We start from the raw sequence: 16,066 nt of genomic DNA on the forward strand, positions 1-16,066 counted from the left end.
TGACGATGCTGGTCTAGAGTGTGACCTGTTTGCGGAATCATTTAATCTCATGCAGTTGGTAAAGCAACCAACCAGAATACCAGATAATCATGACCATAATGCCCATCTCTTGGATCTATTCCTGACAAATAAACCAGATCAACACAGTATAGGAGTACTGTCACCACTTGGATCCTCTGACCACAATCTTATCAAAGTCTCATTAGTTAGCCCCTGGCCCCCCCCCCAAAGTCCCCGTTAGGGTGACCCAATGGTACTTTGATTGGACAAACTGGGATGGATTTAAAAATTATCTTACTGACATTCCATGGCAGTCTTTCTTCTCTAGTGATGTCAGTTCTACCCAGTCCCACATTAATGACTTATTACTAGCTGATATGGATTTATTCATACCAAGTCAACAGTTCACTAAGAGATCGAACTCTCCAAAATAGTTTGATAGCATATGTGCTAGAGCAACGGCCCAAAAGTCATCAGCATATAACTCTTACTTAAAATAAAAAAAATCATCTGAATCACTCTGTCAATTTAAAATTGTTAGAAACCATGCAAAAGCTGTAATAAATCTCACTAAATCAAATTTTCTTCAAACGCAAGCATCAAAAGTACTTAACAACCCTAATGACAATAGAATATCTGGTCAACCCTCAGTTCTTTCAATTGTAACTTTAACAAGTCATCACCCATTCCTCCACTAAAATTTTCAGATGGCAACATTACAAATGACCTGCGTGGGAAAGCAAATATCTTTGCCAGTTCATTTGCTAGAAATTCTACTATACAGGAAGTCAGCCAGAACATCTCAGTACTAGAATTGACTCTCCCGAAACTGTTCCACTTAAAATACAGACAAGGAATGTAAAATCCATCCCAGACAATTTACCAGCCAACAAAGCTCCAGGCCCAGATGGAATTCCTCCAATTGTTTTGAAAAAGTGTTCCCAAGAACTTGCCTCTGTTCTAGCTAAATTATTCAGACTATGCATACGTATTTCTTCATTCCCTAATTCATGGAAAGAAGCCCATATCCACCCAATTCCAAAGAAAGGAAGATCCTCTGACCCCTCTGATTACAGACCAATAGCTGTCACATCTACTCTTGGTAAGGTATTTGAAACTTTAATTAATAAGCACATAGTTAAACATCTTGAATCCAACAACTTAATTAGTGATATAGAATATGGTTTTTGCCACGAAAGATCCACCATTGACATAGTCTCCTGACTCATACCATCCACCAATCAATCGACCAACATGGAGAAACTCACGTAGTAGCCCATGATATTTCTAAAGCTTTCGACAGAGTGTGGCACCGTTCCCTGCTGTCCAAACTCCCTTGCTTTTCCTCTGCTTTCCTAACATCTCAGCGACAGAAAAATATGAGTAAAATTAGATGATGTATATTCCAATTTCTACTCAATTAATGCCGGCATGCCACAGGGATCAATTCTACCTCCAACCCTGTTCCTGGTTCATATTATTTATCTCTAATCTGTCACCGTTCGTTCATTTTAAGATATCCTTCACCTGTAGTGAAGGCCGGGCCATACATCAGCCCGGTATGTCACCCACAATCTCATATATTAATATGCGGATGACCTGAACACTTCACAGTTCATTCACACTCAAACAACCATTTACATAGTGTAATATCTCTAACTCTCAACTCAGTGTAGCCATCTCCAAAAATCAAGACTTATCTACGATCAGTGAATGGGGACAAAATAACCTTGTCTCATCTAATGCTAGTAAAACCAAGTATATACAATTTACTAATAGACAGATATTGCCAGAGTCGTTTATTACCTTCAGTGCTACTAATATTCCCAACCCCAAAGTATTTAAATTCTCGATGTCTCACTTAACAGTGCCCTCTGACTTCTCATGTCAGATCACTTTCTAAAACCACCTCAAGAAGCTTGGATTATTGTACAGAGTCCATAACTTCTTCGCTGACGAACAGTTAGCTATAATTTATTACAGTCATGTGTGCTTTCAGCTTGAATATTGCTCACCCTTGTGGAATGGATGTGGAGAGGTTGCATTAAAACAACCAGACAAAATTCAGGACAAAGCTGTTGGAATAATTAATAACCCTGCTATTATCAATAAACTACCTTCCCTACAGGTAAGAAGGATTTTCCCTCCCTTGCATTATTTTACACATATTCTTAGGGCAAATGGTCAGACGAAGTTGCGTCCATTGTGCCACCTCTCCATGCCTTCCCTCGTGCTACACGGGGATCTGGTAGCTCTCATGACTGGAATGTCACACAACCATATTGCAGAACTTCTGCCTCTCTGAATTCTTCAGTCCCCAAACTGCATCCCTCTGGAACTCGCTTCGCCAGAGTTGTTTCCCCCCAAACTTCAACATACAGCTGTTCAAGTCCAACTGTTACAGATATTTTATGAATGGAGGACACCAGTAATATGGTGTATGCATTATTTTTTTTATTCACTTGTTTTTCCTTCCTCTGTTCTGTTATTTAAAAAATAAACACAAGATTTACACACACATTATACACAGACACTATTTACAATGCCCCACACATATGTGCTCAGCAGGGTCTGAGCCGAAGAAAGTTGAAAAACACACCAGACACTGGCGATGCAGGGTATTCAGGCAGGATGGAGTGGAAGGGCGATGCATGTGTGGCTCCAAGTGCCTCACGTGGGAAGTACAGTATATCCCTCTTGACTTTCGCCCTTCTCATCTACTCCTCAAACGACTCCACTAACCCACTGGAAGGGTAGAGAGATGCAGAGTAGGGTGCAGGGTCGTGGGGGTCACTATCCAAGGGTGGCTTGAGGCGTGAGCGAAACAGGGGAACGAAATCAAACAAGTTGGAACTAGAGTTCATCGTCCACATGTCAGCACTGCACTCGGATGACTAACCTTGGCAACTCACATGCACTCCAGTCCCTGAGAGCGCATGGTGGTAAAATAAAAAAAAATAAGTTAGGAGTTTCAAATGGTGGTGGGAAAGTACTGTCAGATCAACCCAAAACCCGGGGGCTTCCTGGGATCACGCGCATGTCAGATTAATTCAACACCTGAGGTGCACGGGTTAGAAACACAGAGCAAGCTTATAGAAAGCTACTGTGGCATTGAATGTTAATTTTATTGCAAAGGAAGACGTGTTAGAAAGCCTCCTAAACTGTCTAAAAGGCATCAACCAGAATGCTGGTCATGTGCTATGTGCAGGTTGGAATCCCAAAGGCAGGACTGAAGGTTCTGGACTGTGGTAGCCTGGTCTCAGTCCCCTACACAAAGAACAGGTGATAGGGGCCTTTTTGTAACTGTAACCATTTATGAAATATCCGCTGGTCACAGGTGAAGTCAGGCGGTATGTGACCTAATAGACTGCGGTCATCAATAAACAGCACCCACCATATTGGTGCTTGCTATAGGCTATGTGTCTGTCGGGATGAGTCTCTTCTGGAAAAGTCGTTTAATCCTAATCTGAATAAAATACATCAGTAAAATATCTCCAGCCAGACTTGTCGGAAACTTTGCCCGAAACAGTGTTAGAAACATTCATGAAACATATCACACACGAGCGCTTGCAGTATGTGTTACAAATACCTACAGCAATGATGGGAACACTGTTAAAGTCATCAGTATGGTAGAAACATATGTGAAAAGAATGCACAGTCCACACATGTCTGAAACACTACCTATCATAAAGTAAGCAGATGAAGATGTGGTTCTTGCTATAGCTGACTCTGTTACTGTTGGGAAGAGAGAATCGTATGTAAGACGTGTGTTTTAGTGTTGAAGATAAAACTCAGACATGTGAAAACAAATATGTACTGATACATGCGTCGTCTCTTGTATCATGAGGTTTGCACTGCATTTTCCATGCCCCTTTCCAAAGTTAAAGTATTAATGTTCTCATCTTTCAACCTGTTATATCGACTAACAATGCATTTTAGTCGTCTGTCTTGTTTACGTTGTCTTGTAGTCCTCATCATTATAATCCCATAGAACCAGATATGTATAATGCAAGTCAGTCAGCATTCAGTTTCACTACTTGCCCTGTGAATAGACAACTTGCCAAGTTAATGTCCACTATGCAAAACCTCACCCACACCTGTGCTACGAACATGAGTGAGACACAGAAGCTGACATATTCGAGACACGTGTTTCCAACACGGTGCCTCAGTGTCTGTGACAGTGTTTCAAACCTGTCTGGAATACATGTTTCAGGAATGTGTGGCCAAACCTTTACTAAACCACCATAGCACAGAAAGGGTTACTATAAGACAGTATTACTCCCATGAAATTTTGAGCACTCATCTATTTGGATGAGTCCATAGTAGAGAAAAATTGGTCAAGAGACACCATTAATCTCTCTCTCTCTCTCTCTCTCTCTCTCCGGCAGGGCTGCCACAACCGCCACAAGAGTGCTCATTACACAACCAAACTTACAACTCGCTGACGGTCGTTTGTACTCCTGGCTTTGATGGAGGCCTCACTCAGACCTTCACCGCTACGGTAAGAACAATTATGTACAGTCACTTATAAAAGAAAGTACCTCCCCTGTGTGAAAGGTTTTGCAACTCGTGGCATTCAGGCTTGGTGAGTGTGCCTGACATCAGGGATGGGAGTGAGGACTGATCTGGGGGGTTGGGGGAGCTGATCTGCACGAATCACTGCTTCACCACCTCTCCCACCCCCCGGCACACACACACACACACACACACACACACACACACACACACACACACACACACACACACACACACACACACACACACACACACACACACACACACACACACACACACACACACACACACACACACACCTTCCAATCAGGGTTCAGTGAGGTTGCAATTACATTTTCATTTAGTAAATTACTCGCCATATGCAAAGTATTGTTGGTAAACGCGATTACATCTATTAAATAATACGTCATAATGATATTTCTATATAATGTTGAATTACAGGACAGTACACATCCGTTAAACATTTGGCCTGACACACTCGAACCTGATATTGGATGTGCATGATACCTACTAGATTTTCCTTCAACTCCCCTCCCTCCTTCCCTCTTACTGGTGGGAACAGAGTTTGGAAGCCTTAATTACATCTTATCAAATCTTTGTTAGGAGTTACGAATTATCTTTTTTATTAAACATGACAGTTTTATTGCGTATCTGGAGTGGTTACACATCTCATGCATGTCTGTTCGGGAGTGTGTTGGCAGAATTGTGGTTCTTCGCCTCAAAGGGTCAGAGACAGTGACAAAAATACCAAAATCTTGTGAAGGCGTAGGGCTTTAAATGCATAAATGCTGTGGGAGTGGGAACGTGTGGTCACTGGAGAACTGTGTTGTTGGTGCGTGACTGAATGTACAGTCGTGGTCATAAATAATCACCTATCCTCCAGTACTCCATGCCTCAGGCTGCCTCCTTAATGCGCGGCAAATCATAGTGGAACAAGAGGGGCTGAGAGGGAGGGGCCAGAGAGAGAAGGGAAGGTGGGTGGGGGGACGAGTGATGGTGTGAGGGTGGAGTGAGGGAGGGGAGGTAGGGAAGGGAGAATGAATGCGAAGTGGTGGTCACATTATTTGTCTATTTTCATTCATTCAGGGCATCATATAAAAGAGCTAATATTTGGCAGATAATTCTGCATTACATCTTGTATACCGGTGTCAGATAACAATCTTTAGTTTGGTGGTGATATCGAGGGCTGGCTTATTAGAGAAATATACTGACGTGTCAGACCAAATATCAGTGCGGAGCTAGATATCTGTGTGTATCCATATCTTTCAAAATCTGGATGGATTTGACTTCAGTACTGTTTGATTAAGAAACGTTCTCTTCCGTTACATGTAATTAATTTTGGAACTAAATATCATATGCAACCATTGACATGACTGTGTCCACAGTAAATATGATCATCCTTTCGGTATACACTCCCTCTATGCAGTCACCATCATGTCAAATATTTTATGGCATCTCTTTATGGAAAGGCTGTTTAAGATAATTGTGCATAAAAGATAAATTAATGTGATGTTTTTGCACATGGGCGGATATAATTATATCTCTCATAAAACGTCAGAAGGAAAATAACACAAAATCCTACCCAAACTCACAAAATATATCCGTGTCAGTGTTTACCGACACTGGTAAGGCCATAGCAACAAGGAAAGCCTTAGTAAGTAGTCCAGTGGCCTCCTGCCTTAATAACTGCTTGCAGGCTTCGCGGCACCGAGGAGACAATGTTGATGGTTTGCTGGTTTCGTCTGAACAGCTCCCGCTCGTCGTGGTGTGCTGGAAGAGGCGGGCCTGTGTCCTCTCGTTCTCTGGCTCCCATGCGTTGACAATCTGGGCCCATACAGTGTTGACGGCTTTGCACCAGTGTTTGATCTGTCATGACAGTATATTTCTCCCACGAGCCAGCAATTGTTTTCACCACCTGTCTAAAGCCTGTTATCTGACCTCGCTATACATGATGTAATGCAGCATTACCTACCTTATATTAACTTCTGAATGAAAGAAAATTAGATAATGTGACCACTATTTCGCATTTCGTTCTCCCTCCCCCACCTTCCCTCCCTCACTCCACCCTCGCACCATCACTCGTCCCCCCACCGACGGTCCCACCTTCCCTTCTCTCTCTGGCCCCTCCCTTTCAGCCCCTCTTACTCCACTGTGACTTGCCGCGCATAAAGGAGCCAGCGTGAGGCACGGACTGCCGGATGATAGGTGATTATTTATGACCATGACTGTACATTCCATATTTCAAGTACAGTTGTGACTGATTCCAAATATGTCGCGAAGCAGTGTTTCGTTTAGCTCAGCTCTCCCACACTACACAGATGCCAGTCCTCACTCCAGTACCTGACCTCAGGTGCACTGTTAGCAAATCTGAATGATGCGAGTTATAAGGCCTGTCGCACAGGTGTGTGTGTGTGTGTGTGTGTGTGTGTGTGTGTGTGTGTGTGTGTGTGTGTACATTAATATTTTGCAAGGAAGTAGGAACCAGAAGGTAAACGCCCGCAAGATTCTTCTCTCCAAGATTCTTCTCTCCAAGAAAAAACAAAAACAATGTAAGAGAGCCAAAATCAAGATCCGTAATTTCGATATATATATATATATATATATATATATATATATATATATATATATATATATATATATATATATATATGTCGAAATCAACAATATACAAACATAGAGAGAGAGAGAGAGAGAGAGAGAGAGTAGGTGGCTCATGCATGGTGAACTCATGTTTGAGTAAATGAGTATTTGTCCATACGTCACGCATGTGTGAGTTATATGTCCATATGTGACGCATTTATAAGACAGTGACTTAGGTACGGATATCTGACGGATGTGTAAAGAAGAACATCTTTGCATGAAAGAGTGAGGTCTTGCCTGTTAGAAAATTAATGTATGTATGAGTAAAGAAAATAAGTGTGCGTGCCTGTGAAATACGTCAGTGAGAATTCTGACCTATCCATGACTAAGAAGCATCTTATGCATAGGAAATTAGTGGCCTACTCATGACTAATTATTGACATACTCATAAGTAATTGTTGAGATATTCATGACTAAGTAGTGACAGTCATGAGTAATTAGTGGAATACTCATGCTATGTGAAAGCCCTGATAGAACGTCAGGTATTCTCTTGTGACCAGCTGTGCTGTACTGGCAGGTGTACGAGGCAGTGACAGGGCTCGGTCAGGTGAACGTGACCTCACCACTACCCAACTTCACCTTGCGTGGACTCACTCCCGGCCTGAACTACCTCATACAAGTGGTGGCCAGTAACGCAATGGGCACTTCCACTCCTGTCGTTCTCAATGCGTTTACTTACAAAACGGCAGAGAACAGGATGAGTAAGTATAAGAATATAATATTATGTACGGCATCTATGCCAGTAGTTCGACTCAGTACTACCACTGTTATCTTTAATTATTTCCATTACAAAGCAACAAAGAACAGGATGAGCAATATTGTAAGAGAACATATTTGTACAATAAAAGAAAATAATAGTGGTAACCTATAATGAATGATTCACTAAAGAGCTAACTCAGTGTATCTGTAACTGTAAAGTTGTATTTTAGAGCCACTGCTAGACTGATCCTTCCCCTCCGAGATCAGGATTACCAGAATCAACTGTTCTGCATCCTGATGAAGTAGGGAAGGACCGCTATTTGGATGAGTCATACATGTAAAAGTTAATGTGTTGTAATGGCTGTGTGTGCGTGTCATAGCCTGTACAACCAAATGGTAGAACTGATATGGTTCATACATAATTATGCAAGTATATGAAGAGCCATAGTACAACTTAAGGCCAAAGTACACCTAAAATGCTCACCTCGGCTTTGAATTCGAACCCTAGACGTGGAGCACACATTGGTTTCGAGTCCAACATGTTACCACCACATCATGTCTCCTAACGTAATGCATCAAGTACCAAGTACAGTCGCCACCAACGAAGTTGTTACTTCTGCGTGTTATGTAAAACACTGTGATTTCTGAATTCTGCATCCTGTAAGTCTGTGTATATCCTATTTCAGTGCTCATATACTATTTCCTTTTGAGGCACGAACTTTAGGGGGTTACTGTAACATGGAATTACCCAGATTTTCTTTTAAAGGTACTCAGTAACGTTAGTTTCATCAGACCTACGAGTAACAATGTTTATTGCACTGACTTCAAATAGAGATTAATAAGCTACACTGACCTATCATAATGGTAAAATCATATATTCTTAGTCTTCTTATTACCAGACACTGTACTTCAGCCAAGGAGACGCCATTCTTAGTGGATGAATATTCTTTTCATTTCAATAGACTTACACGGGTAATTTTTAGACTAAAGTTGACACTGGCAAGATCGGTAAAGAAGTGGTCTGTTTTCCCAGTGATCGCTGGTTCGAATCCCGGATGGGGTAGGGAACAGCTTAAAGGTTTGAATTTCGTTAAAAACAGACTTAACTGATCTCCCAGGATATCCGCCGACATGTAAAAATATCCCCACTAATACCATTACACCTGTATGGGAGGTAGCATGGTTTCATTATGGACGGTGGATGTTGGCATGCAAGTTGTCGCATGTGGAGGTGTGCAGTATGTAGGACTACAAAGCCTCAGGGAACGTGCTGTAAAGCATATGCCCACAGTTGGACATATACAAAATTCTGTACTATAAAGAAGTCAATACTATAAAAAACTGCTGTGCTTGGAAAGGTCCGTGCATGTGTGTGTGTGTGTATAGTTGTGTTCTTCTTGTGGTGGTGCAAACTTCGTCGCTGGTTGCTGGGTAGAAAAGGGAGGTGAGTAAGGTGGGTAAACAGGTCGGTGGGTTCAGTGGGTGAGTGTTGTTGGCCGAAGTGGGTGGAGTGGCTGAGGTGGGTGAACTGCGCCTAAGTAGAAACATAGGTTCAATGGGTAATGAAAGGTCCATGGAGGAAAAAGGTCTATGGGGAAAATGGTTCATGGCAGCTATAGGTCCATGAAGGAATAGGGTCATGGAGAAAATAGATCCATAGAGAAAGTACAGGTAGGTCCTTGGCAAACATAGATCACCTAAGGTCCAGAGAAAATAGGTCTTTGGCAAACTTAGGTCAACTGAGAGAAAATAAATCCATTGGGGGGAAAAAATGTTCACGGAGGAAAATAACTCGGGGGAGGGGGGGAAATAGATCTTTAGGTGAAAATAATATGTGCATGGGACAAACTTGGTCTGTGAGGAAAAAAGGACCATGAGAGAAGGTAAGTCCATAGTGAAAACAGGTCCATGGGGTAAAAAAGAAAAAGGTCTATGGATTAAAAAAAAGTCTATGAAAGACCCACGGGAGAAAATAGGTTTCTAGGAGAAAATTGGTCATGGACAAAGTAACTCCAAACAAGGAAATAGGTCCATGGGGGAAATGGGTCCAAAGAGAAAATGGGTTTTTGAGGAAAAATGAGTCCATGGAAGAAAATGGGTCAGTGAGATAAAAGTCGGTCCATGGGGAAAATCTGGTGGATAGGGAGATAACCAACTGAAGGCTTGGCCAGAGAATAACATGTTACTTATTGTGCTAGTCTTCTTAAGGAAATTGTATCGGTGGGAGTGATGAAAGCCCTCTGCATCAATCTAATCACTGTTGTCGTGGCACTTTTAGATTAAGCTGACACGTAACGATTTTCTTTACCAGTGGGATAAACTAGGCGTGACATGAGTAAAAAACGTATCATTATCCACACTGGTACAGGAAGCAAGAAGAACGAGGAAGTAAGCAGGTGGGATCCAGAGGAAGATGGGTTGGTGATGGCAGACATGTTGATGGTGGTTGTGGCAGCAGCAGTGGCAGTGATTGTAGTGGTTTTGGTTGTGGTTGTGGTGGGTAGGTGTGTCGTGATCAGACGGCAGCAGCAACAATCAACCATCACCACCACAGTTCACCACACCACCAACACTCAACAAGGGCCAGCCATAGCAGGTGAGAAACTGAGTCAAGGATATATGTGCTTGTCTGCCGATGAATATCTACACACACACACACACACACACACACACACACACACACACACACACACACACACACACACACACACCATTCTGTCTGTCATTATTTATCTGCCTGTCAATCACCACCTTGAGTACTGAGTAGGCTACCAGTAAGCATCATAGAGGTGCCATTCGGCCAAATATTGATGGGGACGTTTAACTTTTTTTGGATAGGTAGTAATTTAATCCACGTTTTTAATCCGTCATTGGTCAAAGTCTCTATTTATAGTTTTACCTTCCCTAACTAATTCTTTTGGATAAACACACATATTAAACTTTATGGAAGTATCCAAAAGTAGGCCTTCAATATTTAAGTCTAGTGCTCAAAAGGTTTCTTCATATCAATATTTTCAGTTTGGCAAGGGGAGAGAGAGAGAGAGAGAGAGAGAGAGAGAGAGAGAAAGAGAGAGAGAGAGAGAGAGAGTCAACTGACTGGTGGGAAGGGGGAGATTATAAAGAAATGTGTTTAGAACTGGGTGGTGTTACTCACAGATAACATATATTCTAGTGCCTGGAAAATTCAGACGTAGCAGTTTTAGGGAAATTTAAAGAATCAATAAGTGCAACAATACTGAATTATGTAAATATGTCCCAGCAGACAGACATGGATTGGGGAGAACGCATATTTATGTGTTGACAGTGACCAGATGACTCCATGTGCTGATCTTTTTCTTCCTTTGCATAATTTATCAGGATATATTTTTACATACAACTGTCTGATCAACACTCTGCTTTGATTTTGTTTATGTACCTCTGTTGCTGTTTATTTGTCTGTCATTTGATCAGCTTTAAATATATATATATATATATATATATATATATATATATATATATATATATATATATATATAGCAATCCTTTACACATATATGCTCCTATGCCTGTCTATCTGGATGATGGTAATAGCCAATCAAACAGTACCACTTTGGAATATAGGGGTCAAAGGCTAGGGTTCAATAGTCCAAAACATTTAGAGGTACGAGATTAACATAAACATAGGGCAATATTTAACAAAGGAGAAATACAGCCAGCCATCTCTAGAATGTAAACAATTGCACACAAAGAAGTATCCCTCAAATTTGTAAATGGGGAAGGAAGTTTCAAGAATATTCTGAACTGAGGAAGGAGGGGATCAACTAGCAATGATTTATACGAATGGCTTAAAATTATTCGTCAAGTAGCCTTTTTTTTTTTTTATGTTGCAGTAGTTTGAGACAGACAGCCTTATACTAATGAAAAAAATATTCAGATCGTCAGAGGCCCTTGATTTTAACAAACAGAGAGAGAGAGAGAGAGAGAATTCAAGATTTTGGAAAAAGTCAAATGGAGAAGAAGATGAAGGTGATGGACATACAAAGTTTTTACAAAGAACAAGCACTGGATACAACATCTTAACTCCATCCCATCAGGCTGTCATCGACTGATGACACCAAAATATGAGTACAGTAGGTGGACTGAAGTAGGAGGTGCTACTGAATGAAGCAAACAAAAATGTAATTTTAGTTGCAGTCTTAGATGGAATTAAATTTGGAATAGGCACTCCTAACTCTGAAAATCCTGCATCAGAATACAGTAACTATGAGTTTATGTCATTTATCTTGGCAAGAATCGTGTCACAAACAACATAGAGGACTAAGGTGAATGGGATCTTGAAGCACATTTGTCGTATCCTCCACTCCCACGCTACCTGTGGTAGGCCCTGTGCTCGGCTTAGCTAAGTACAGAGAACGACTGTTATTAATATGTGAGGTGGTAGCGTGACAGTAACAGGAGAGAATGGGGAGACAAGCCCAGGGAGATTATCAGTTGGAATAATAAAGCAATAAACATTCCTTTACGTTCTTATTTTCCCAGGACTACCATAAGTCACAGTTCCACACTCTGAGGATCTGAAACACAAGGACAACTGTTAATTTTAATGTCAAGATTGATACAAAATATCAACAATCGTTAAGGGTTTACTGGTCTCTTAGTATATGGCACTACAATCTGTCACCAAGAGACTAGTTATTCATTTTAGTTCTTATATGTTACTTTAAAACAACTCTATGGTTACGTTCATTACAGTTACTAGTACATGAAAGGCTAGGCGCCCCACGTAACAACTAGATTAATTACTCGTATATCGAGTATTCAATGTTCACTTATGAGTACGTACCTTGAAGTAAATATATCATGTAAGTCTAATTCCCGGTCAAGAACACCGCGGCCAAATACATAGAACTGGGTTTTGAATAAAGGTTTATCTTGCCTTAATTCTCGCAAGTTACTACAACTTCAGCTGCCTCTACTTACCAACTCCATGATGCCCATGACTGTGAATGCTTGCCCCCTTCGGCAATAGAGTCTGGACCTCTATCAGCTCATATTCTTATTTCTACTCCTACTGACTAAGTAAACCTAATATCCTGTTTATATATCCTTGTGAGGCCTTGTCACGCCCCTTTACCTAAGTCACTGCTACGTCTTCAATACGTCATGGATGTTAACTTTATGCTAGCTGGCGTCCACTTGGTCTTGTCCTTCACCTAGTCCTCTCGGGGACTCTCCCTTCCAGTTTTTCGGGTTAACCCTAATGGACTATTGATACCAAGCTTGTTTCTCACCCCATCCTACAATGATAGCCTATTAGTCATTCGTTACGAAGTATACAAATGGCCCTAGGATACCTTCTACCCTAAATGCTGTTGCTCATTAGTAATTTGATCCTATCTCCGCCTCCTTATGTCTTGCTTAACACGGCGTCCTATCCGGTTCCTCCTCAATTCTCTCCATTCCCCTCCGTCCTCTAGCCTTGTCGCTCATCTCCCATACTTCTTGTGCTTTCGCCCTTATTTCGTTATGATGCTTAGGTCGCAGCGTTCTATATGCCTCCTTCAGCAGCCTACGACGCTCCCTTTCCGTGGTCAGTGTGTCTTCTTCGTTTTCTTCCTCGTCCTCGCTTCTACCTTTTTCTCCTCCTATTTCTGCTATACTCCACCTTCGCCCAGGCCTCTGTCCAAGGGGACCGGGTTGGAAAGTTGACAGTCGTGGCCGGACGGGCTTGTCCACTTGATTGATAGTTTCTCGACCCGCACCCTCCACGATACGATCGTCGGAGAAGGTCACGTCGCCCACGGAGCGACTGTTGCCATCCTGACACATTGTTAGTGGTTTCCATCTGTAAGAAATATAATGTTAATGGTGTAAGTAACTGTAAATACAGAAAAGTGTAAATCAGTGATGAAAGAAGTAAAATCTTTGCCAACACTTCACAAATTATTGTATTATGATGCCCCTTTGTGCTTTGGATACTAACAAGCCATCTTAGAATTAAATGTTAAAAGTACTTTGAATAAGTGTAACAAAAATAAAATAATGAAGCTCGTATATAAATGAGCCTCTCAGGTGTAAGCGTAGTGTAATGCTTTAAACAAGACACAAATTATTTGCAGTAAGTGTAAATATTTCATGAATAAATCTTAAGAGGAGTGATAAGAAGGTTGGGTGAGTGGTGGGAAGATCATGCTCACGACCTTGAGCATGACAAAACCATGGCATCCCCCCAAACACTAAAAATATGCCTTCATTCATTTTGTGGAACCTCTACCCCTAGGTAATTTAAATGGACATATCTGTCATCCGAGCTTTAGGAGTTAAAGAAGGTCAATTCTTCCCACCAAGCTGAAATCTGAGCATGTATTTTAGGGCTGCTTTGAGAATATTACTATGTTTGCCTCGTTTCAACAGCCACTGGCTTGGAAATAATGAATACAATATTTATAATTGGTTCTTTGGAGAACAAAATGCATTATGTAGCTTCAATATATCAGTAAGTTGATGCTTTAAACCCCTCCGTGGCCGAAGGCCCGGAATTTTCCGTGCACCCCAGGCCGACGCCGGAGCCATTTTTTTGAAGTTTCGAAAATTGATTTTTTTTTCTTGCCATATTGAAGAGAAAGTTCAGATGCACCTAACAGTGCGAATCCCAGCTTCATAGACGCATTTTGTGGCTTGCAATGAAGCGCGGAAGTTGCAGAAATATCGGCAACCGATATCGCCGCAACGCAACTGGGCAGGTGTTATTTTTTTTTTCTCCCAAAACAATGCGAATGGTGCTGAAATGTTGTGCATATATGAGATATGTTCAGAATGCTTCATATGACAAACATAACTGTTTTGCATTTACTGCCAGTGATTCTAATCCTTTCCATTTTTTTACGGTGCCTAGTGCGTGATGTAGGCATACAGGAGGCGGATGAGCTACACTGCCAGTTTCCCTTTGAAAATGGAAAGGGTAAGAACGATTGTTTATGATTATGCATTGCCTGACTAGCATGCTGCTGTGAGTGGCAGCCCAGCCCATGCCACCTCCACCCTTGCCAAACCTCCCACTCGTGTACGGAAGGGGCTGAGTAATAGTGCGATTTGGAGAGTTAAAGAAATGACAGTATCCTTATTACTGAGTGACGAAATAACGTCTGAGAGTGAGAGTTACTACAAAGACTGTAGAGTGACGTGCCTTGGCTTCCTTTTATGGCCCAGAAGCCTCCTTCCCATCGCCTTGACGGTGTCAGTACGTCACACGCTCTCAGAACCATCCACATCATCCCAGTCTGACACTTCATGAGTGTGTAGGGAAGTCAAACATATGCATAGTAAATGTGTACTGTACATAAAAATATAAAGAATGAAATGCCGTGAACTTGGGCACCGAACTGTCGATGCAAATCATCACTCAGTATGCTTCTGCCATGCCTTGAGCACAGACTCACCATGCGACATCCATGACAGTGTCCACTGTGGGTTAATATGAAACTAAAAATAAACTAAGTTGATCCCATTTGACTTTGTCCTTTGCCACCTTGAACTTGCCGACCTAATAAGTTCATCGTCCCTTCAAACTGTATCACTGACACATGATTGGTAGAAATCTGTTGAGGGATTCATAAGATATCGTGCCCACACCCATATAACTTTCACCTTTGACCCCATGACCTTTCAGATATAATCACTTCATCATCCATTCATACTACATTACTGACAAAAGTTTGGTCGAAGTCCGTTGAGGGATTATGGAGATATCGCTCCCATACCCATATGCCATTGACTTTTGAACCCTTGAACTTGCTGACCTTAGCATTTCATATTCTCTTTATAGTACATCATAGACAAATGTTTGGTTGAAATTCGTCGAGGGGTTCAGGAGATACTGCATCACGCCCACACCCACATGACCCCTTGCTCTTGGTGATCTAAAGCGTTAATCGTCTTTTCATAGTGTATCATGACAAAACTTTAGTCGAAAGCCATTGAGCGGTTCAGGAGATGTAGTGCCCATGTGCATATGACCTTGACCTTTGACCTCTTGACCTTGCTGATCAAATAATTTCATCATCCCTTCATAATGTATCACTGACAAAGTCTGGTTAAAATCCATCAAGGGTTTCAGGAGATTTCGCACCCACACCTATATGACCTTGACCTTACTGACCTCATCAGCTCACTGTCCCATCATACTGTGTCACTGACAAAAGTTTGATCAAAATCCGTCAAATGGTTCAAGAGA

General features: G+C 41.6%; 1 protein-coding gene across 1 annotated transcript in view; it reads left to right on the forward strand.

The window, feature by feature from the left end:
• LOC145412368 (uncharacterized) overlaps window positions 1-16,066 on the forward strand; it is a 417,977-nt gene that overhangs the window by 388,103 nt on the left and 13,808 nt on the right. The window contains exons 18-20 of the mRNA XM_080282257.1: window positions 4,389-4,501; window positions 7,673-7,856; window positions 10,223-10,450. Coding sequence (XP_080138383.1) covers window positions 4,389-4,501; window positions 7,673-7,856; window positions 10,223-10,450 — 525 coding nt within the window. The remainder of the gene's footprint in view (window positions 1-4,388; window positions 4,502-7,672; window positions 7,857-10,222; window positions 10,451-16,066) is intronic.

This window comes from Coenobita brevimanus, chromosome 93 (assembly GCF_032717465.1).
Source record: "Coenobita brevimanus isolate Jiangsu-jjx chromosome 93, ASM3271746v2, whole genome shotgun sequence".
NCBI lineage: Eukaryota > Metazoa > Arthropoda > Malacostraca > Decapoda > Coenobitidae > Coenobita > Coenobita brevimanus.